General features: G+C 53.0%; 2 protein-coding genes across 3 annotated transcripts; both read left to right on the plus strand.

Annotated features, from left to right (window-relative positions):
• The first annotated feature begins 2469 nt into the window (after positions 1-2469).
• VPS25 (vacuolar protein sorting 25 homolog) lies at positions 2470-7313 on the plus strand. The gene is made up of 6 exons (XM_037148899.2): positions 2470-2578; positions 2792-2937; positions 3771-3824; positions 4184-4272; positions 5057-5132; positions 6698-7313. Exons 1-6 carry the CDS (start codon positions 2526-2528, stop codon positions 6808-6810), a joined length of 531 nt encoding a protein of 176 aa, XP_037004794.1. The 5' UTR covers positions 2470-2525; the 3' UTR covers positions 6811-7313.
• Positions 7314-8221: 908 nt separating this feature from the next.
• On the plus strand, positions 8222-22771 carry WNK4 (WNK lysine deficient protein kinase 4). Of its 2 annotated transcripts, XM_037148863.2 has the most exons (19): positions 8223-9015; positions 10362-10534; positions 11610-11830; positions 12146-12303; positions 12797-12885; positions 12966-13182; positions 14696-14960; positions 15178-15299; positions 15527-15585; positions 15684-15801; positions 16064-16180; positions 19676-19813; positions 20322-20376; positions 20482-21086; positions 21166-21226; positions 21324-21732; positions 21822-22021; positions 22188-22285; positions 22393-22482. In XM_037148863.2, the coding sequence occupies exons 1-19, from the start codon at positions 8401-8403 to the stop codon at positions 22393-22395; spliced, it is 3723 nt and encodes a 1240-aa protein (XP_037004758.2). In that variant the 5' UTR covers positions 8223-8400; the 3' UTR covers positions 22396-22482. The 2 variants fall into 2 exon arrangements, with proteins under 2 accessions (XP_037004747.2, XP_037004758.2); XM_037148852.2 differs by lacking the exon at positions 22188-22285 and having other exon boundaries at positions 8222-9015; positions 22393-22771.
• Positions 22772-22797: the final 26 nt, after the last annotated feature.

Raw genomic sequence — 22797 nt, forward strand, 5'->3', positions numbered from 1 at the left:
AGGTGTTGGGGATCAGACAGGAAATTGAGAGGATGGCAAGGTCAAGGACACTACATAATTTCTTTTTTAAAAAAAGGTTTTTAAAATTTATTTATCTCTAGAGGGGAAGGGAAGGAGAGAGGGAGAGAAATATCAATGTATGGTTGCCTCTCGTGCATCCCCTGCTGGGAACTGGCCTGCAACCCAGGCATGTGCCCTGACTGGGAATTGAACTGCGATCCTTTAGTTCGCAGTCCCACACTCAATCCACCAAGCTACACCAGCCAGGGCTATTTTTTTAAATTTAACTTCTTGGGGTGGTACTGGTTCACCAAACCATACAGGTTTCAAGTGTATAACTTAATAAAATATCATCTGCACACTGCATCGTGTGCCCATCACCTCAAGCAAAGTCTCATTCTGCTCCACCCCCGCTGCCCCACCTCTGGCTATCACCACACTCTTGTCTGTGTCTATGTGTTATGTATGTATGTTTTTTTGTTAATCCCTTCACTTTCTTTCATGCAGTTCCCCATCCTCCCTCTCCTCTGACAGCTGTCAGTCTGTTCCACGTATCCTTGACTCTGTTTCTATTTTGTCTGTCAGTTTATTTTTCTCATTAGATTCCACATGTGGGTGAGATCATATGGTATTTGCCTTTCTCTGACTGGCTTATTTCACTTAGCATAATAATCTCCTGGTCCATCTATGCTGTTGCAAATGGTAAGACTTCCTTTTTATGGCTGAGTAGTATTCCATTGTGTATATATACCACAAGTTTTTTTTTTACTGTATTCTTCCATTATCATTTAGTTCCCTTATATCCTCCCCATCCCCAGCAATCACCACAGTTGTCCATGTCCATGAGTCCTTTTTTCTTTTTGCTCAATCTCTTTACTGCACAACCTCTCCCCACTCTACCATAGCTTTCTAAAATTCTTTTTTATTTATTAATTTTGAGAGAGCAAGAAAGAAACATGAATTTGTTGTTCCACCCATTTATGCATTAATTGGTTGGTTGATTCTTGTATGTGCCCTGACTGGGGATTGAACCTGTAGTCTTGGCATATTGGGACTGTACTCTAACCAACTAAGCTGTCCAGCCAAACCTGTATCACAACTTTTTTATCCCCTCATCTACTGATGGGCACTTGAGCTGTTTCCAGAACTTGGCTGTGTAAATAACACTGCAATGAACACAGAGGTGCATCTATTCTTTTGGATTAGAAGGACACTACATATTTTCACATAGGGATGACCTCCACCCATTTGTAGACTAGGAGAGAGGAGGTAAGGAAAAGAAAAATTAGGGGAGATAATGCACAGAGAAGTCCTGGAGGAAGTTGAAAAGGTGAGATAAGAACATATGCCAAGAGGTTGCCCTTATTAAGGAAGAGCAACACTTCTTCCTCTGAGTCCAAAAGGAAGGAGTAAAAGTGAAGAGCAGTTTTCGAGGGATGAATCAAGTATGATGACAAATGGAAAGGGAAAGATTAATAGGTTCACATTAATGGCCTCAATGTCATAAAATAGAATTAAAGGGCATTCTGCAGAGAGGGGGAAAATGGGGACATGTGGAATGGCTTCATGAGTGTGGAAAAGTTTGAAGAGTTACCTTGAGAGACGTGACAGGGAGTCAATAAAAGCAAAAGGGTCGGGAGCATTTGAGATCTTGCTCCCCAACATACGTTGTCAGTTTGGTTCAAATAAACTCTTAAAAATAAAAAGACAAAGGTTCACTGGCTGCACTGAGAGCCCAGCAGTGAGGTTAGTGAGGGAATGCTCAGTCAGCATGTTCTGGTGATTTTATTTTTGTAATATTCCCCTGCTAAGGAATGACAAAAAGGGAGTGTGGGTGGGCAGGGAGCAACTATCCTGGTTTGGAAACGAACCAGCAGGCAGTAGGTAGGTAAGGGGACAGAACTGAGTGGTCTAGCCTGGTTAAGGAGTCAGAAAGACCAAAAAGGGTCTCGGACTTGAGACCTGGAAGGTGAGGGCATGAGATGAGAGAGACGGCTGTGCTCAAAGATGGCAACTCGGAATCACGGAAGCAGAGCTGTTTCCGCAGATCAAAGTTATGAATGTGTTCCCACTGGCGCGACAGGAGACTGAGGTATGGTGAAAAGTCAAAGGTCACAGGAGTCGAGGAGACTGGGGAATTGTAAGGCGTTTGACTTAATGGCAACTGACTGACACAAATGTTAATATTGAAAGAAGCCTAGCATAGGGGACACAAGCCTAGGCTGGGGTCTGGAGACCTGGGGATTTACTTGCAGTTCTGTTAACAAACTGGGCTGCTGTGAGGGAGTCACTGCTCTTCTTTGGGGTTGACTCAGACTTCACAGGGCCCTTTCCGCTCTGAACAGTAAGGATTTATAGGATAATGGCAAGGGGCTGGCTGAAAAGGCAGATCCTTTCCACTAGGTTGGTCCCACCTTCTCTAGGGAAGAGTGCGGAACCTTTCTGCTGCGCTTTCTGCCCGGACCTGAGGAAGGGGAGACCGGAAGTCCTTTGCCCGGAGGTTCCGGGTTTCCTGGGCTACTGCGATGGCGATGAGTTTCGAGTGGCCGTGGCAGTATCGCTTCCCGCCCTTCTTTACGTGAGGCTTAGACCCCGAGAAGCCCCGCTGTGCCTCCCTTCCCTTCTGGGACCCCGGGCTCAGCCCTGATCTTTCACATGGGGAGGGGGAGAAAAGACCCGGTCGCCACCACTCTCAGCCCCTCATTTTCTCCCGCAAAGGCTCCTCCGGCGAGTGCTTCCTCCTGCCTTCTCACTCCTTGTAATTCTTCAACCCACCTCCTTCACCCGACAGGTTACAGCCGAACGTGGACACTCGGCAGAAGCAGCTGGCCGCCTGGTGCTCGCTGGTCCTGTCCTTCTGCCGCCTGCACAAACAGTCTAGCATGACGGTGATGGAAGCTCAGGAGAGCCCGCTCTTCAACAACGTGAAGCTACAACGTATCCTCCCTCAGGCTCGTCCACAGCCCACACACATGCACTTCCATGCCCAGACTTCACACACCACCCCCTCCCCTTCACCCACAGTAGTCAGGTTCCCATCCAGACTGGTCTTGCGAAAGAGCAGGTATATGGTGCTGGCATTCATTTTACGCCCCCCCAAACCCAAATGCAGCACCGAGCCCTCTTGTCCTGGGCAATGATGGGTACCCAGGTGTCATTCAGGTCTTAGAACCTCCGACCTGAAGCCAAGTCCCAAACTTTTCAACCCTGTTGACCTCGGATTGCCAGTGCTGGTCATTGTGAGGCTTGATCTCAGGTACAGCCTTTAGGCATGTTCTCCTCCTACTCTCCTCCTTCCAGGAAGTAAGGGTCGTTTGTTTTTGCTGCCTGATTCATCTCTAAAATATCCGTGCAGGAAGGAGAGGGTGAGAAAACATAGTACCTTTCATTTTTGTAAAGCTCTTCTTAACTGGGTTGGTTTATCTTTAACTTCTTCCCCCCAGTATCCAGGAAATGCTAGTTTATAGCCCATTGGGAATTGCACATAAATGTATCTGGGGGGGGGAGAGGTAGGGAGCAGGTGGTTCTCAGCATGAGACTGGCTCTGCCATTTCTCTTTTTGTATTTTCTCCATCACCATTTATCCCCCTATACCCTCTTCCACCTCCCCACCACCGGCCTTTTCTGCAGTCACCACACTGTTGTCTGTGTCCATGAGTCCTTTCTCTCTTTTTCTTTTTTGCTCAGTCCCTCCTCTGCCCCCAACTTTGGCTCTGCGAATTTTTATCCCACCAAATTCCATTAATGCCGTTCCTTTAACTTTAAACCAGGGAAGCTCCCTGTGGAATCAATCCAGATTGTATTAGAGGAACTGAGGAAAAAAGGTGGGTTCAGTTCCCCAGATTCCTTATTTTTCCTCCTAGTTGGGTTTTCCTGAGGGCAGATCAATGGAAGTGTCTTTTAGTAACTTTTCTCTCTCCCCTGGCTTGAAGCCCAGAGTCCTCTGTACGGTAGATAGCTCAGTTCCCCAGGTCCTTTCTCCCATTGGTGTACAAAGTCTCTCCTTGTGTGACCTAAGACCTAAGGAGATGTAGAAGGGGAGTGGGTGCCTTGCAGGCAGCAACAGTAAAACAAGTTTCGAATTTCTCCTCTTGAAAGCTGAGTCTCTTCTATTCTCTTCCACCTTGGTTTTTGCCTCTTTGTCCCTTCTTAGAACTTACTTTCATAAGTATCTGTTTTGCAGGGAACCTCGAGTGGTTGGATAAGAACAAGTCTAGCTTCCTGATCATGTGGCGGAGACCAGAAGAGTGGGGGAAACTCATCTATCAGTGGGTGAGACTATTCTGTTGCAGCGACACATGCACGGCAAAGGAGAATTGTATCTGTGCTCAGCAGATACCTGGTATTCCCAGATCCAGGCTGAGCAGAGTAACGGGGGGCAGGGGCGGGGGGTGGGGTGCAGAGGAAGTGTAGGTATTTCAGGCAAGATTCTTTCGGTGACCTAATTTTCATGGCTGCACAGAAGTCCCCTTTCTTTGCCTGTTGGGAGACCAGAGGCTACATGAGGCCATGTTTGGAGAATGCAGTACTGGGAACTATGAGTACTATTGTTGGCTGGAGCCTCTGGCCACAGAAGATAAATGGGGAAAGGAAGGAAAAAACAACAACAACCCAAAAATGGGGCCCCTCCCCCTCATACCCATACAGGGCTGTCCACGATATGAATTCGACCTTCTGAACTATTGTGGGTGTGGGGACAGACCCTGTGCCCCAAATTCCTAGCCAGCACCAGCTCTAAACATTCCCAAGAGAGAAAGGGGAAGAAGAATCAACAACCCAAATATAACAAACACATACCACCCATTTTTGAACAGGAAAACAACCAGAATGAGAGGTCACTCTCAGACACGTGAAGGCCCGCAGTTTTGTGGTTCCAAAAGTGTGTGTACACATACAAATATAGCACCTGCAGGGTTTGTGGGTTTTAGCCACTTCTCTGCAGAGGTGATAGCCCTGCTTTGGGACTAGGGACCATTCCTGGGTCAGAGACGGGGAGCTGGCCAGTTCTCCCAGGACACTCTTGATCCTTATTAAATCCCTGTTTCTGTGTCCATAGGTTTCCAGGAGTGGCCAGAACAACTCCGTGTTCACCCTGTATGAACTGACCAATGGGGAAGACACGGAGGATGAGGGTAATGCCTTTCCATTCCCCCAGTTTTATAGTCTGAATCCTCTCTCTGGTCCTTGTTTGACTGACTTTCAGACTACCCATTTCACTGGCTCTGAATTCCAAATATTACATAATTCAAGGGTTCTCAACCCATGTCTGTTATTTTCATAAACCACCTGAATTCACATACAAAGAAAACCCCAAATTTTGTCTGTGGTGTATGTTTATTTTTCGAGGGATAGAGTCCATGTCAGATTTCTAAGGGTATCCGTGACCCATGAAAAGTTAAGAATTAGGAGTGTAGACACTAAAGGCGGAACCAGGGCAGGAGATTAAGCCTGAAATCTCACGTCTTGCTGGCTCAGGCTTTCTTTCATCCTTTATTTTTACGGAGGGCTTAAGATTTGTGGGCCTGAGCTAAAGGGATTGGGCCAACACCCTCAGTTTCTTTAAGTGCTTTGTTTTCTGGCCAGTAGTGATTTGCATACTGTTTGATTTTATATAGTATAAATATTCTCTTAGCTCTTTTATTTCTGCCTTCATATTCTGTCCCCTGGGATCACCAAAATTTTCAGTCTTTGCTTGGAGGGGGAGGGGGGGCGCCTCCCCTTTCTGCCAGGACATGGCTGCCCCAACAGAGTTTGCAGCTTTTGGCTCTTCCCTCCTACTCTGCAGGCTTCTGCTTGCTGTGCCCGCCATCACCTATGACTTCAGTGCTGCTGCCTTGCCCAGCCCACCACCCAGGCTGGGCAAAGCTAAAGGCCTCCTCAGAAAGCAAGCTTCCTGACTCAAGAGCTGGGCCCCCACAGGGGATGAGATATGCAAGCCTGTCAGGGCTTGCCTCCTGCCTCTCTCATCTCCCTGCAGTGTATTGCCTTATCTCCAGACACTCAGCTGGCCCTTGGCTCCCAGCCTGGTTCCTTTTAACTGGGAAAGGGCAGATATCTGTGCTGGACCTTAACTGTCTCCTGGCCAGATGTATGGCTATAGTTCTTTATGTTAGGACAGGTCCTTGTGATGGGTACAGGTGTGCAGCTCGGGTCAGTGTCCAGTAACAAGGGCCTTGATCTCTCTGGGCTTGATTGCCAAGGTCCCCTCTGGCCTGCAAGCAAATGGTGTCATTCTGGTGCATCCAATGTGAGTTGGGGTGTATGTGGGGGCTGAGTCTGACAGAAGAACCAAGGGGAAATAAGCGTGACTACTCATTTTATGCTAACTAAAGCTTTCTTCCACCCCTTATTCTTTTTTTGAGAGAGAGAAGAAACTGGGGGAGAGAGAGAAACATTAACTTGTTGTTCCACTTATTTATGCATTCATTGGTTGCTTCTTGTACATGCCCTGACTAGAGATTGAACCCACAACCTTGGTGTATCAGGATGGCACTAACCAACTGAGCTCCCTGGCCCGGGTATCCCACCCTTACTCTGAAGGAGTGCCTGGGAAGGGTGGGCTACAACTGTAGCAGTTTAGATGGCACATATGTATCCTTGCCTCATGAGGTCTCAGCTTCCTGCTAGATTGCTCTCTTCAGAGGCCTCGTGCCCCAAGGAGCTGAGCGCCCTTGACCGCCCCTGTCTCCCTGTCCAGAGTTCCATGGGCTGGATGAAGCAACCCTACTGCGGGCTCTGCAGGCCCTACAGCAGGAGCACAAGGCAGAGATCATCACCATCAGCGATGGCCGAGGCGTCAAGTTCTTCTAGCAGAGACCGGTTTCCCGTCACGCCTTACCTCCCACCCTTCCAGGGCTTTCAAAAGGAGACAGACCCAGTGTCCCCACAGACTGGATCTGTGACTCCACCAGACTCAAAAGGGCTTCAGTCCAGGGATGGGTTTCCCACTTACCCCACGTGTCTGTCCCTGGGATAGGGAGAGGCTGAGGCGCCACTGAGAAAAGATGTGCTTCTCATCGCCCTACCTCCTGTCCTCGATTGTCCCTGAGCCAGGGTCTGTAAACCCAGCACTTTACATGTGTTCACATATGTAAGTACACACACGCGCCTATACAAGCTTCTGTCTCTTCCCCCTCCCACCTCTAGCTGCTGTTGCCTCCCCTCTCAGGCTGGTGCTGGATCCTTTCCAGCGGTGGTGGAAGCCCTGGCTGCGGGCAGCCTTCCAGGCAGTTTGAAGATAGGAGGCCCGAGAAGGAGCAGGGCAGAGGGGCGGGGCCAGACAGTGATTTACGATATTAAAAAGCTCAACCCCACTGCCTGCCTCTGCTGTTACTACTGGAATGGGCATGGGAAGGTCCGTGAACTGCTACCCCTTGAGCAAATCCTTGCTTAGAAGAGGGCAGAGAGTCCTACGGCCTGTGTAAGTGAAAAGGTCCTCCGTTGCTGGCTGGCTCCAGCGAGCCTGTGGTTTTACATCTGCTGGGTGGGCTGTGCGAGGGAGTGCTGATGGAACACAGCTTGGGGACAGACTGCTTTCTGTGTCTGAACCAGAGTAACTTAATGGCTCCCCCTTGCCTCACCTCCCCCACTAAAGTCCCGAACTACTGTGAAGCCCCTCCCGCCATCCATCTGGTGCGGGTGAAGAAGTTGAGGCCGAGGAGAGCCGAGGGGGAGTAAACCGGACGTGGACTTCGGTTTATTGGAAACTGGCAAACAGAAGGGGGAGGGAGGAGAGCCCACATAGCAAAAACAGGCACTCTAATTAGGGCCAAGCTGTGGCCAAAGTAGGGAGGGGGAAGGGATGGGTGACCAGGTTTTTGGTTTGGGGGGCGGGGCTCATCCTAGGGTGCACACGCCCATCCCTGTGCAGCGTGGGATGGTGGCGTTGGAGAAAATCGAACCTGTCCATTGACCTCTGTATTGTCAGCCTAGTGCTACTGTGGACGACCAGGAGGGGTGGCGCTATCTTATCTGGGGTGTGCAGGCGAGTGGTACCCTCCCCTTAGCCTGCTTTCTGGGGCTGGGAAGCTGAGGTCGCGTTTCCCTTCCCTATCCAGTACTGTGCCCCCGCCCCAAACAGGTTCGTGCACTCTTACGGTGCTGGAGGACATTTCAGGGCCTCGCACCAGCTCTTAGGAATGAGCCCGGAGGCGGGTGCACCGGCAGGGGAGGGGTATCGGCTGGGGGCGGGGCCGCGGCCGAGGTGAAGGGCTGCGCACCAGAATCCACACCGTTCCTGCTGGGAGGGGGCGGGGCCGGGGCGGGGCTCCAGGTCTGGCGAGCCAGGGGCTAGGGCCCCAGGAGCTCAGCCCCAGTGCTGCGCACCCAGCCAGTCCGCTTGTCAGGCCGCCTCCTCTCCAGCTGCCAGGCGTACCACCTTGCGGCCTCTGACCCTTCTTCATGCTGGCACCCCCGGCCCCAGAGACCTCGGTCCCCATGTCCCAGGCTGAGGCGGACCTGGCCCTGAAGCCCCCGCCCCCTCTCGCTGCCACCGGGCCGCCCCGCCTCGGGCCCCTTCCTCGCCGGGCGCGCCGCTTCTCTGGGAAAGCCGAAGCCTGGCCGCGTTCTTCCCGTCTCAGCCGCCGAAGCTCAGTCGACTTGGGGCTGCTGAGCTCTTGGTCCCAGCCAACCTCACCCGTTCTAGAGCCCCTCGATCCTCCGGACTCTGTGGGGCCAGACTCTGCAAGGAGCCCACTTCCTAGCTCCGAAGAGCCCCCTGAGGGCCCGTGGACTGGGAGTGCCCCAGCGAAGGCTGCAGACTCTGCGCGTCCGGAGCTCGTGTGCTCTGCAGGAAGCCCTGGGTCCCGGGAACCGCCAAGGGTCCCCGAAGCCTTGGCTCAGGAACGGCGGCGGGAGCAGGAGGAAAAGGAGGACACGGAGACCCAGGCTGTGGCAACCTCACCGGACGGCCGATACCTCAAGTTTGACATAGAGATTGGACGTGGCTCGTTCAAGACGGTGTATCGAGGACTAGACACCGACACCACAGTGGAGGTGGCCTGGTGTGAGCTGCAGGTGTGGCTGGGTGCCCCCTCGGTGGCACGTTGGGATGGGACCCTCTGAAGGCCTTGGGGTGGGAGACCAGGGGGCAGTAACAAGAGAGGGATGTATTTTTCCATCAAAGACCCAGAGACTCCTGCTCCCACTTGCTCAGATGATCTGTGGGTCTGGCTGATTCTGGGGTACAGAAAGAGAAACTGAGGCAGGTGGTGTATGATGGCTGGCTACCCTACAGGTTTGTGCGTTCTCACTTTAAAGTCTCCATACTCAGCCCTGAAAAGTAGAAAGTAGGATGGGAAATTGGTCGGTGAGCCAGATCAGGTAGGAGAAAATGGCTGGCCCCACTGCTTGCCCAGAGCGGTCCCTCTCTTCCCCTAAGTCTTGAGACCCTCAGGGTGGTCCTCCTGTTCCCTCAACCTGGATCTTTGCAGGAGGCTGGGATGATGGTATCCAGGAGGTGGGGCAGGGTTCTCTCCACTTCCAGATTATGGCTGTTTTGTCAGGATGGGGCCCTCCCAGGCCCTTCTGGAGCAGGTAGACTTCTAGACTTCTCTGCAGTTGGGGGTTGGGGAAGACCAGCAGCTCCGCGGCCCTGGCCTGAATCCAGCCCTGCTCCTCATCCCACGGCCCACCTGGGCTCTCGCTTCTCAGACCCAAAGGTGCTGAGCCCCATGGGTTTTAAGTCTGGGCCAGCAGCTTCCAATGCATACCTGGGAACAGAGCCTGGGGGAAGGGTCTTCCGCGGAGCCCTTGCTCCTGCCAGTGCCGCGCCCCAGGCTCCGGGCCAGGCTAGAAGAGGTAGCCAAACTGGGGTGGGGGTGTGTGAGGGAGGGAGATGAGACAGACGGGACAGCCAAGGGACAGGGGTGGTCTGGCATCTGGTCCTTGATCCTTTCTTTGTACCTCCCTGTGCAGCCCTCTTCCTCCTGTCTGGTTCTAGCAGTTCTCAGTTTCTGGGGCTAACCCTCTTGCCAGCCCCAATTCTCTGCCGGCTGTCTGCCCGCTGCCTGCCTGCTGCCAGCCCGCTGCCAACCCCTGGGCGCCCTCTCCCGCCCCACAGCCTGGCCGGGCGGCCACAAAGGCGCTATTGAGCCCAGGGCTCCTGGACCTTACTGCATAAAGACGCTTGTGTCCAGGGGGGGTCCAGGGGGTGGGCCCCAGGCCCAGGATGGGCTTGTCGCTGGAGCAGCTTGAGGGGACTGGACCTGGCATTCCGGGTCAACAGCCAGTTAGGCGAGCAACCCCACCCACCCAGCCCCATCCCACAGCTTCAACCCTCACACTTCCCTGTGCCCTATCCCTCCCCTCTCCTTGGGGTCCTGGGCCTGACTTGACCTTGACCCCTATCCCCCACCCCCCAGACTCGGAAACTGTCTCGAACGGAGCGGCAGCGGTTCTCAGAGGAGGTGGAGATGCTCAAGGGGCTGCAGCACCCCAACATCGTCCGCTTCTATGACTCGTGGAAGTCAGTGCTGAGGGGCCAGGTTTGCATCGTGCTGGTCACCGAACTCATGACCTCCGGCACGCTCAAGACGTGAGCCTTGCGCCTGGTGGGAGTGGTCGGTGGGAGCTGGTGGAGGGAGGTCCCACTGCTTCTGCAGCGTCTCTCAGGCTCCTCAAACTCTATATCCAGGTTCAACACCAGGCTCAGTATCTCTCACGCACCCCTCCTGTGTCCCTGCCTGGTGAAGGGCAAGGTCCACTCAGCACTGCAGCCAAAACTTGGGCTTTTCCTTCCCAGACCCAAAGACACTAAGCCTCATGGGCTTTAGGTTTGGGCCAGTAACTTCAGATTCAGACTGGGGGACAGAGCCTGGGGCAGGGTCTTGCTCAGAGTCTACTCTCTGTCCACTCTGTGCATCCCCTTCCCCATCAGTCTATGTTCAAGTCCCGTCTTGTGTCTCCCCACTCGGCTTTCACAGCCCCGTCTACACCCCCCACCTCACCACCATCTACCTCACTGGTCTGGAGACCTGCAGCCCCCACACCCCCAAAGGGTCTTCCCACTCTGTCCCTCTCCTCCCCAAATTATCCAGTCTTCCCGAGGTCTGGGGCTATATCTCTTTGCATTGCAAACCTGACCCCATCACTCCGGTTCTTAACCCTGCCAGGTCTCCCACGGCCCTCGGGATAAAGTCACACTTCCTAACCTGCTCACAGTCCTTAGGATCCAGCCTCATCTTCAGCCTAAATTCCAGGCGAACCGAATTCCCAGCACCTCCTCCCACCCTGTTCTGTGGCTTGTTGTCTGTCTTAGTGCCTCTGAGCACAGTGTCCCCTGGAAAATCTCCATCCCTTCCCCTTCTCACCCTTGAACTCCTACTCATCCTTCACGACGCAACACAAAAGCTATTTCCTCTGTGGAGCCCTCCCCCACGCCGGGGCAGTTAATCATCCCTTCCCAGGCTTCCACAGCATCTGGACCTCAGCCCTAGAACTTCCTGTGCACCCACCACACCTCCCGACTCAGTTTCTCCCGGGATCCCGGTGCAGACCGAGGCTAGAATGCTGGCGGAAGATGCTTAGGCGACAGTGCGGGTGGAGCCGGGGGAGTTTCTCAGTAGGGGGCTCCCCGCGCTGCCACAACCCTGGCTGTGCATCCTCCCCAGATACCTGAGGCGTTTTCGTGAGATGAAGCCCCGAGTCCTTCAGCGCTGGAGCCGACAAATCCTGCGGGGTCTTCATTTCCTACACTCCCGGGTACCCCCCATCCTTCACCGAGATCTCAAGTGTGACAACGTCTTTATCACCGGCCCTACAGGCTCCGTCAAGATTGGGGACCTGGGCCTGGCCACGCTCAAGCGTGCCTCCTTTGCCAAGAGTGTCATCGGTGAGTCCCATCAGGAGAGTTCTTGCCATTCCTACCCCTCCTGTCCAGCCCCCCCCCCCCCCCCGCCCCCCCCCCCCGTCAAAAGAGAGCCTAGGGTCTTCCTATCCCCCAGCAAGGTCCTTCAAATTCCATGGAGTTAGAAGACTATGGGGAAAATGGGGAGACCTATGGCATCCCCACTCCAGCTACTGAGGTGGGGAAGGGTGGGCCACTTGCACTCCAGAACTGCAGGGTCTGCCTGGCCTTTGTACACCCAAGGGGAGGGACAAGCCAGAACCAAACCCTGCAGCCTTCGGCCTGCTGTGAACCCTGCAGGGACCCCGGAGTTCATGGCCCCAGAGATGTATGAGGAAAAGTACGATGAGGCCGTGGACGTGTACGCGTTTGGCATGTGCATGCTGGAGATGGCTACCTCCGAGTACCCTTACTCAGAGTGCCAGAATGCCGCACAAATATATCGCAAGGTCACCTCGGTGAGAGGAGTGGGGGAAGGGGGGGAATTCCACGTGCCCTCCCATTTTCCTGTTCCAACCAGCCTGCGGTCAATGCCCTTCCCTTAATGAAAACAGGCTAGACACTAAGGTGCCCGTTTACACTGAAGGGGAGTGGACACACACACACACACACACACACACACACCCCTATGCTACAAGCTATTCAGATTAATGATGTGTGTGTGATCCTCCCTACGATTCCACTTCAGTCTCTCATCGGATCCTTTCAGCAGCCCCGCGGGGTGTTACAAATGAAAAAAAAAAAAAAAACTGACTTAGAGGCAGATTTGTTTAAGGTCATTCTGTCGATACGTGTGGGGGAGGAGGGGAAATTGGGATTTGAAAACAAATCTTAGTGGAGGTGCTTTTGCAAACGTTGCTGCTGCCTTGGGGGGTGTGTGGGTGGGGTGGGGGCATGTCAAGCCGAGAACTGGGGCACAGAGAGCCGAGGCTAATGAAACCCCTTCCCCAGGGCACAAAGCCCAACAGCTTCTACAAGGTGAAGATGCCCGAGGTGAAGGAGATCATCGAAGGCTGCATCCGCACGGATAAGAACAAGAGGTGGGTGGGGGGAGCCCGGTAGGGGTGGGTGGTGAAGATGGGCGGCTGCGGGGCTCGGCTCACGGCTGCTCCGCCCTCAGGCTCACCATCCAGGACCTTCTGGCTCACGCGTTCTTCCGCGAAGAGCGTGGTGTTCACGTGGAGCTGGCGGAGGAGGACGACGGCGAGAAGCCTGACCTCAAGCTCTGGTTACGCATGGAGGATGCGCGACGCGGGGGGCGCCCGCGGGACAACCAGGCCATCGAGTTCCTGTTCCAGCTGGGCCGTGATGCCGCTGAGGAGGTGGCGCAGGAAATGGTGAGCAGGGCAGTGGGCACGTGAGGGCCCCCGGGGGCGGGGGCGGTGAAGGGCCCAGCCCACTCTCCTCAGTGTCTCCTGCCTTTTTCTTCTCTTTTCTCGTTCCTTTTCTTTTTCCTCTCCTTTCCTCTCTCTCTCTTTTGCCCCTTCCTTCTTAACACACATACACATCCTGTGTTCCACACGTTGAAGGTGTTCTTTTGTGGGACAGACCCTGGGTCCTCCAACCCCCCTGCTCTACTTCCTGCGGGCTGGTGATGCTTCTGTAGTGGCTTTCTCCCCAATTTATCGACGTATTTATTATTTTTCTTTTTTCGTATCATTCCCATCTCTCTCTCTCTCTCTTTCTCCCTCTATGCTCAGAACCATCCATTTCAGGAAGCCTCTCCCTCTAGAGTCAAAATTACAGGCTGCTTTTCACTTGAGCAAGTGCTCGGTGACAGGACCCTCCACCGCAGGTTTCCCACCAGAATATATTTCTGTCTTTCTCCTCTACTAGACTGTAAACTCCTTGCGGGCAGAGACTGTATTTTTTTGAGTTTTCCATCCCTGACAGTGCTTGACCCAAGGCAGGAGCTCCTTAAGAGTTCACACGTGTACATGATTTCGGGCACGTCCCCATGCATCTGATCACTGCTCCTTCCCCTACACGGAGTGACTTTATCCTGGTTTACTGATGAGTCAGAAAGGCTGACTGTCTTGTCCAAGGTGTCGAGCAAGTAAGTGGCAGAGCTGGATCTACATACAGGTTGCTCAGCCTTTAAGTCGGATCACCCTGCCCTACCTCCTGTACGTGCCCAACAAATCTTGTTGAAATGAATCAAGATGATAAACGGAAGCTGGCAGTCCAGAAGACGTATATGAGGGAGGTAGAAGGTGTGGGGGGAGAGGGTGGGGTGGGGGCGTTGGTTTAGGAAGGCCTGAGGGGGAAGGGACAGCGTATGAAACTTTCAGTAGAAGAATGGAAGTTGAGGAAAGGGTGGGGAATCCTCTATTGTGGGTCTGGGTCAAGAACCTGAGAAAATGCTTGACATATGGCTTAGGAGCAGGTCTCCATAACACTGAGATCAAATCCTGATCCATTACTTATAGGGGTTCTTGACCTTGGCACTACTGACATCTTTGTTTTGGGGACTGTCCTCTGCACTGTAGGATGTTGAGAAGAATCCCTGGTTTTTACTTGCTAGATGCCAGTAGCACCTACCTGCAGTTATGACAGCAAGTCTCCAAACAGTGCCAGATGTTCCACCCCATACCCCCAAATGAGAGCAGGTGACTTACTGCATAACCGTGAACCAGTCCCTTATTTCTAAAATGGGGTTGATAAGACCTCTCTCAGGAGGTTATTGGGAGGTTAATGGTGATAAATGAAAGGAGGTACCAGTTACAGGGTATAGTAGGTAACCAGTGAATGTTGATTCCCTTCTTCCCATGTCCTGGAGGCCCCAGGAAAGTGTTCTGATGGGTCTTTGAGAAGGGGTCCCAAACTGTGTTCCCCACCCTCCTATCCCAGGTGGCCCTGGGCTTGGTCTGCGAAGCTGATTACCAGCCAGTGGCCCGTGCAGTGCGTGAACGGGTAGCCGCCATCCAACGAAAGCGTGAGAAGCTGCGCAAAGCGAGGGAGTTGGAGGCCCTCCCCCCTGAGCCAGAACCCCCACCGGCAACTGTCCCCATGACTCCTGGTCTCCCCAGCTCCTTCCCACCTGAGCCTGAAGAGCCAGAGGCAGACCAGCACCAGCCATTCCTCTTCCGCCATGCCAGCTACTCATCTACCACCTGTAAGTCACCTCTGACCTTAGGGCCTAGGTCCCGGAACCCTTGGCGTCTGCCCCCCACCCAGAAGTTCACCCCAGCAGCACCGTCACTTACCCTGCCTTCCACATCTGGCCACTGAGTTCCCTCTGGACAGCTCCAGGCCCTTCCTTGCTCAGGCAGCCCCCCTGCTCTGCCACCACTCTCCTTTATTTCCCCTTTTTTGATCCCCTACCCCACCAGCGGATTGCGAGACTGATGGCTACCTCAGCTCCTCCGGCTTCCTGGATGCCTCAGACCCTGCCCTTCAGCCCCCTACAGGGGTGCCATCCAGCCCCGCTGAGCCCCATCTCCGCCTGCCCTCGGTGAGAGGGGGTCATGTGGGGGGGTCCCAGACATTCCAAGCCTATGATCTGTCTCCCTCCTGGTGAAATCCAACCCCACAACTTGGCCCCACGTCCCTGGAAATCCACCGCTCTTGTCCTCATCTTCCTTAATTCCGTCTCCCTACTACCTCAGCATCCTTGAAATGATCTCCCTGCATCTCAACAGGGATCTTTCCCTGATCTCAAGCACCCATATCCTGTTTCAGGCTTTTGCCCTGTCTATTCCACGTTCTGGCCCTGGCAGTGACTTTTCCCCCGGGGACAGGTAAGTCCTGGTATGAGTTGAGGTGCCAGCATGAGACATATGGGGCTTTGGGGTCTGGGTGTCCACCCTGACACTCCTTTCTCCTTTTCCTTTTGTAGCTACGCCTCAGATGCAGCATTGGGCCTTAGCGACGTGGGCGAAGGGATGGGACGGATGAGGAGACCCCCAGGGAGAAATCTCCGGCGCAGACCTCGATCCCGACTTCGGGTCACTAGTGTAAGGAAGAGACACGAGAGATGGGGAGCAGCCTTCAGGGCCGGGAGGGAACTGTCAGGGGGATGCGAGGTCAGCCAGAAGAGGGGGTAGCGGTGTGTGACTGCTACCCAAGTGGCAGCCAGTTTTAATACCAGACTTTGGGAGCGAGGTCTGCTTCTCTTCCCTTCTGGTCCAGCCACGTCACGTGGTTGGAGAGGAGTGGGGACACGTGATGAGGACGGAGAGCTTGACCCCCTCCCTTCTGCTGAATTTAAATCTGAAGGTCTCAGACCAGAATGACAGAGTGGTTGAGTGCCAGCTGCAGACGCACAACAGCAAGATGGTGACCTTCCGGTTTGACCTGGACGGGGACAGCCCAGAAGAGATTGCAGCTGCCATGGTGAGGGGGAGAAACAGAGGACTGAGTCCTTGGGTCTGAAACAAGAGTGTTCCTCCTGAAGTTCCCTGGTGCGGAACCGCCCCCCTCCCCGGTTCCCACCATTCAACAGCAAGGGTTTTTAAAGCACTCAGCACAGTGTCACTGAGGAAATGTCTTTGTTTTGGAGATTTGTTTATCCAGTGAGGTTCGGATCCTCAGCTGGAGCAATCTGACACAGAGTGCGCACAGGTGCTACAGTGAAGTATTTGCTAGACACGTGACACTGTGGCTGGAAGTAAAGGATGGGCTGGGGGCAGGAGGGGGATGAAGTAGGAGTTCTGTGAAGCCTGACAGATGAGTAAGAATGGCAGTGAAGGGTGGAAGGAGCGTGTCCAGTAGGGCTTCAGCATAAGCGAAGGCACGGAAGTTAGGGAGTGACTTGGAATATGGTGATGGGAGGGCTTCATGAGGAGACCACTGGAATTAAGGGTCCCAACAGGAGCCCTTCTGGAAGCAACACTGGGCATGTAGAATGGGCTGGGTTTATAGATGGTGTTAAGAGTTAGGCAGAGTGGCCCTGCCTGGGTAGCTCATTTGGTTAGAGCATCGTCCAGATACACCAAGGTTGCGGGATCAGTCCCTGGTCAGGGCACGTACAAGAGGCACCAATGAATGCGTACATGGGCGGAACAACAAATTGATGTCTCTCTCTCTCAAAATCAATATATTCTTAAAAATCCAGTTTCTTAAAAAAAAGAGTTAGGCAGAGTGTAATATGGTGAGAATAGGTTTTAAGAAAACCAATCTGCCATGGGATGTTCGAGTGGGCCAGGGGTAGGGGATCCAGGTGGCAGGTGGGGACAAAAAGCTAGGTGTGGACTAGAAGGAATAGATTATGTGGGAGGACAAAGGGGGTATGAGGAAAATAAATTCCTCTGTAACACAGTTATTTACTGACAGAGCACAATACACAGTGTAGATGTTCAATAAATATTTCCTGAGTTGATATGATAGGGTGTTAGGGAGACGGGATATCAAGGGTGACTTTTAGTTTGGAGGAACTATAGGGGAAGTTGGAAATGACGGTGGGCCTTTTTAGAGGTCACGATGAGCCTGAATGATGGACAGTCAAGATAAGATTCTCCATAGACGCAGAATGTGGTCAGGCAGGGCTAGAGAGAGAGGCGGATTTCGGGTCGTCAGGATGGAACTGAGAGTGAAGGGACATGGGCCTGCAAAACCAGAGGCACAGAAGAAGACCGAGAGTGTGTCTCAGTGGACACCTCAAAGGACGCAGAGATGGAGCCTGAAAGACATTAGTGAAAACTGAGTGAGGACGGAGCTTCAAGGAGGCGGCATGGGGCGGCACAGGCCTAATGCGAGGTCTCACTGTGGGCTGTCGTCAGGAGGAGGTCCCCGTGGGAGACCAGTGTCAGTGGAGCGAGGGCGGCAGATGTCAGCCTCTGGGGTGGAGGAGGGCGTGGAATGGGAGGAACCTCAGGCTTCAGGCGCTGTCTTCTGAAAAACTTCTCTGTTGTGTCATTTACCTCGTGTCCAGGACAAAGACAAAATGTCACCTGGCACACAAGCTTATCATCTCTCATCAAGCTACTTCGCCCTTCCAGAATCTTTCCTCCAGTCATTCTCGTTTCTCAGTGATTCTCTGAAGGGCCCGGGTGCTTTTCTGTTTCTGCCTCCACCTGCTTAGGGGTCTCTTGTGTCTTCGCTGAGTGCCTTTTCTACTTAAATCTGATCTTGTGCTTTTGCCCCCAAATCTTTAGTGGCTCTTTGTGGTCACGGAGTAAGGTCTAAATTCTGGAACATGGTCTCGAAAGTTCACAGCACTCTCGGCTCTCTCAAGTCTCATCTATTTTGTGAATGTGTCATGCCTTTCCATGCCTCAGAGCTCTTACTCATGCTGTTCCCTCTTCCTACACTGCCCTTCTCTTCCCGATGAGCAGTGTGGGACAGGAAAGGGTAGGCTTTTACTTCAGACCTGAGTGCAAATACGGCTCTCTTATTCCGTGAACTTGGGTGAGTTTCTTAACTTCTCTGAACCTCAGTTGCTCATCACAAAATGTGGATAATGCCTATTCTGCAAGAGGTTCTGATGTAACTTATGAGATGTGATATAATACATAGAGAAGGGAAGTAATATATAATATACGAGAAATGTCCATACATGATAGGTCCTCAGTAAAGAGTTGTTTTTCTTACCCATCCTTCAAGGTTCAGTTCTGTGATGTCATCCCAGCTTCCCCATCTCCCTCCCCCTCCTCCCTCCTTGAGGTGGTATGACCTGTTCTCTCTTTGGAATAGCAGTTTAAAAAAATTGTAGTTAAAAAATACATAAAACTTGCCTTTTTAGCCCTTTTTAAGTATATAGCTCATGAGCATTAAGGATATTCACACTGTTGTGAAACAGATCTCAAGAACTTCTTCATCTTGCAAATCTGAAGCTCTCTACCCATGAGACACAAGCCTCCCTTTCCCCGGCCTGGAGCACATTTCTGTCTATCCCTTGATCACAACAAATACGGTGGACCGACTTGCAGTGCACTGAGTTCTGTAAATATGTGTCTCTTCCACTAGATTTTGGGCTTCTCGAGGCCCAGGACCTTAATTTATGCTTCGCTGTATTCTTCACAGTACCTATAGCACAATGCCTGACACATAGTATGTGCTCAAGAAGCATGCATAGACTTGAGTGTTATATTTACCATTTATCGCCTTATTTTTACTTAAGTGTGTGTGCACACACGTGCCTGTGAGAGCCCCATGAGAGCAGAAATTGTGTCCGAAAGCATGTGAGGCAATAGAAAGGGCTCAGGCTTTGGCTGTAGACAGATCTAGGTGCAAATCCTGTGATCTTAGGCAGACTGAACTTAAACTCCATGAGCACTGGTTATCTTTGCTGTATAATGGGGATGTTAATACAGACCCCAGAAAGCTGTTGCTGGTGTTAAATGTGGTAAGATATGTAAAGCCCCTGGTATATACATGCTCCCTATGAATGTCAGCTACTTTCCTCTAAGCCGACTATTTTCAACTTCTTTGATTTCATGGCACACATAAACTAATTACTAAAATTCTGAAGCCCACCAAAAATATGTTATGTTTTTTGCCAGTCTGACAAAAAATAGGTATAATTTTGATCCATTCACACTGGACGGCTATCATTGTGTAGGCTGTTGTCATTTTTTAATTTGATGATCTAAGGTAAAAGAGGTCAGTGCCCCTGATTAAATAGACAGGTATTGCATGTTTCCGAAATTCTTGCAGCTCGCCTGTGTGCCTCTTGTACACCAGCTGGAAACCGCTACTCTGAGCTGTAGATGAAAGTAGCTAATAGCATGTAGTGCTTGATGCACAGCAGACATTTATCAACTACTTGTTTTAGGTTGGTGGTTGGCAGAAGCGGTGAGGCGAAGGGCTGGTTTTTAAGGATTGGGGCACGGGGGACGGAGACGAGAGGAGAACTGAACCCTCCCTCCCCTTCCTGCTGACCTTTGCCAGGTGTACAATGAGTTCATTCTGCCTTCGGAACGAGCCGGATTCTTGAGCCGGATTCGGGAGATTATTCAGCGAGTGGAGAGCCTGTTGAAGAGAGATACTGGCCCTGTGGAGGCTGCTGAAGACCCCCTGAGCCCTCAGGTCAGACCCCTAGGACGCCTCCAGGGGCAAGTGGACTCTCTGCTCCCGGCTTCATTACTCTCTGCCTCACCAGTCGCCTTGGACCTAACTTCTCTTCATCTCTGGGAACCTAAAGCAGTGGCTGTTAGCCTCTGATGAAAGCCATGGACCCTTGTTCTAGAAAATGTATCCAATGCATACTTTTCTTTTAATGCATTATTTTGAAATAATGTCATACAGAAAGAAGTTGCAAGAACTGTACAAAGAACTTCTTGATATTCTTAGCCTACATTACCTTTCTTTCTCCTTCCCCCTCTACTTGTGTGTGCACATTTTTTCCCCGAATCACTAAAGTTGCAGACATCGTGCCCCTTTACCTCTAAATATCTCAGCAATACATTTCCGAATTCCTGAAATGCATCTGTGGACTCCTGGAGGTCCGTGAGTTCTAGCTTAAGAACCGCAGTCTGAAACCTTCGTCTAAGACCAGGCTCTTCCCCGCTGTGACTCTGGGCCTTCTCTCTCTCAGGAGGAGCCAGTGCCGTTGCCTGCCCTCCCAGGGCCCCTCCCCAACCCATCCGGTGGTACGTACTGAGTTCTGTCCCTACTCTTCCCAGCCCTTGGGTTGCTCCCTGGAAAGGCACAGGAAATGGAGGACTGGAATTTCAACACACCCTCCTCCCCAACAGAGCTCCAGAGCAGTTCCTCCTCGGAGCATAGCAGCTGGGCAGCCTTCTCCACCTCCCCATCTTCCCCCGGAACCCCCTTGTCTCCTGGAAACCTATTTTCTCCTGGGACCCCTGTTTTCCCAAGTCCCGTCTTCCCCATCACTTCTCCCCCGTGTCATCCCAGCCTCTCCCCATTCTCCCTAGTTTCTTCCCAGGTCTCAGATCTCTCTCCACACACCCCCAGCTCTCCACTCCCATTCTCCCCCAGTGTGCCCCAGTTTCCAATCCCATCCTCTCAGTTGCCACAGAGTTCTATCCTTTCTAGTTCTCCACCTACCTTCTCTCCCAGTTGTGCCCCAGTCACTCTTTCGCCTCATCCCTTCCCTCCGTGCTCCTCTGCTTCTCCCCTCCCCTCCACCACAGCGGCTCCTCTCCTCTCTCTGGCTAGTGCCTTCTCACTGGCTGTGATGACTGTGGCCCAGTCCCTGCTGTCCCCCTCACCTGGGCTCCTTTCCCAGTCTCCTCCAACCCCTCCTGGTCCCTTACCGAGCTTGCCCCCTTCCCCTCCCCTTGCTCCTTGTGGCCAGGAGAGGCCTTCACCTTTAACAGCCGAGTTGGAGAGTGAGGTGAGTAGGAAAACAAGAGGGATGATTAAGGGGGCTCCGTCTTGGATCACTCCTCTCCTGATGGGTCCACACTTTGTAGGTCTCCCCAAATCCTGCTCGGCCACTCCTGGGTGAAGCCAGACTGGCACCCATCTCTGAAGGTGAGGCCTCTGACCTTTCCATTATCCCCAACCCACTTTATGTACTGCCACTGATTTCTCTCCCTCCTTCCGTGACTCCCTCCTTGTTTCTCTACAGAGGGAAAGCCCCAGCTTGTTGGGCGTTTTCAGGTGACTTCATCCAAGGAACCAACTGAGCCTCTTCCCCTGCAACCAACACCCCCAACTCTCTCTGGTTCCCTGGAGCCTCCAACCCCTCAGCTGCCCTCAGAAAGCTCAGACACAGAGGATAGCGCTGGAGGCGGCCCAGAGGCCAGGGAAGCCCTGGCCGAGAGTGACCGTGCGGCTGAAGGCTTGGGGACTGGAGTTGAGGAAGAAAGGGGCAGTGGGAGGGAACCCCAAGTCGGGGACAGCCCCCCATCCCCGGGCCACCCTAGCCCAGTATGGATGAACTACTCCTACAGCAGCCTGTGTCTGAGCAGCGAGGAATCCGAGAGCAGTGGGGAGGATGAGGAGTTCTGGGCTGAGCTGCAGAGTCTTCGGCAGAAGTGGGTCTGGGGAGGACGGAGGACAGTAGTAAGTGGGCTTGGGGGAGCAGTGTGTGGCTCACCCCCTTATGCTCTTGGTGCGTCCTTAGGCACCTGTCAGAGGTGGAGGCACTACAGACACTGCAGAAAAAGGAAATCGAGGACTTGTACAGCAGGCTTGGGAAGCAGCCCCCGCCGGGTATCCTGGCCCCTGCTGCTATGTTGTCCAGCCGCCAGCGCCGCCTCTCCAAGGGCAGCTTCCCCACCTCCCGACGCAACAGCCTGCAGCGCTCAGAGCCTCCAGGCCCTGGTGAGACTGCAGTTGCCAGGCTCCCATCTTTCCCAAGTCCCCTTCCCTAGTGATGCAGCTTTCTTCCAGGCCCTGGGGATCTGCCCTTGCTTTGCGGGAGACTAGCCCCCCTCTACCCATGGCCCCTTCCCTCACTCAGTGCTCTCCCTCCCCATCCTGCACCCAGGCATCATACGAAGGAACTCCCTGAGTGGCAGCAGCACCGGCTCCCAGGAGCAGCGGGCAAGCAAGGGGGTGACATTCGCCGGGGATGTTGGCAGGATGGTGAGGGCAGGCCCAAGGGAGGGAGAGCCCAGGGAATGGCAACTGGCTTCAGCTTCACCCTCCTCCCACCTCGGCGGTTTCTTCAGTGTTTTTTCTTTTCCCTCCAGTGAATTCAGAACAGAAGCCGTGTGTTTCCCCTCCACCAGGACCCACTGTGGAGCTTGTGCTCACAGAATCTGCTGGCCAACCCAACTCTGCAAGGAAGACTTCGGCACTGAGGGAGTAGGACAAAGGGGCATGGGGAGCGCTGGTCCATCATAGGGAAGAGCCAAATGTGTGAGAACTATTTGCTGTGTGTAGAGATATAAATCTGCAGCCTACCATCCTCATCCCTGCTACCTCCCCAGCCAAGAGTCAACCACTAAGCAATCCCACCCAAGTGCAGAAGCTTCCAGAGGGCACACTCCCAGATGGGCCAGTGGACAGACTGTTCTCACGCCAGAATTAGCAGCAGCCAATAAAAATGCTGGAAACCATGACTCTAAATTTGTACCTGTCAGGCTTTAAGAACT

The sequence above is a fragment of the Artibeus jamaicensis genome, unplaced genomic scaffold (assembly GCF_021234435.1).
Source record: "Artibeus jamaicensis isolate MK-2021 breed Jamaican fruit bat unplaced genomic scaffold, CSHL_Jam_final contig_2259, whole genome shotgun sequence".
Classification (NCBI taxonomy): domain Eukaryota; kingdom Metazoa; phylum Chordata; class Mammalia; order Chiroptera; family Phyllostomidae; genus Artibeus; species Artibeus jamaicensis.

Coding starts and splice junctions, on each gene's coding strand:
- WNK4 (XM_037148852.2), top strand. CDS start 8,401: ATGCTGGCACCCCCGGCCCCAGAGACCTCGGTCCCCATGTCCCAGGCT. Junction 10,535..11,609: donor ACCTCCGGCACGCTCAAGAC/GTGAGCCTTGCG, acceptor CATCCTCCCCAG/ATACCTGAGGCGTTTTCGTG. Junction 20,377..20,481: donor CCTCCCCAACCCATCCGGTG/GTACGTACTGAG, acceptor CCTCCCCAACAG/AGCTCCAGAGCAGTTCCTCC.
- VPS25 (XM_037148899.2), top strand. CDS start 2,526: ATGGCGATGAGTTTCGAGTGGCCGTGGCAGTATCGCTTCCCGCCCTTC. Junction 2,579..2,791: donor CGCTTCCCGCCCTTCTTTAC/GTGAGGCTTAGA, acceptor TTCACCCGACAG/GTTACAGCCGAACGTGGACA. Junction 2,938..3,770: donor CAACAACGTGAAGCTACAAC/GTATCCTCCCTC, acceptor ACTTTAAACCAG/GGAAGCTCCCTGTGGAATCA.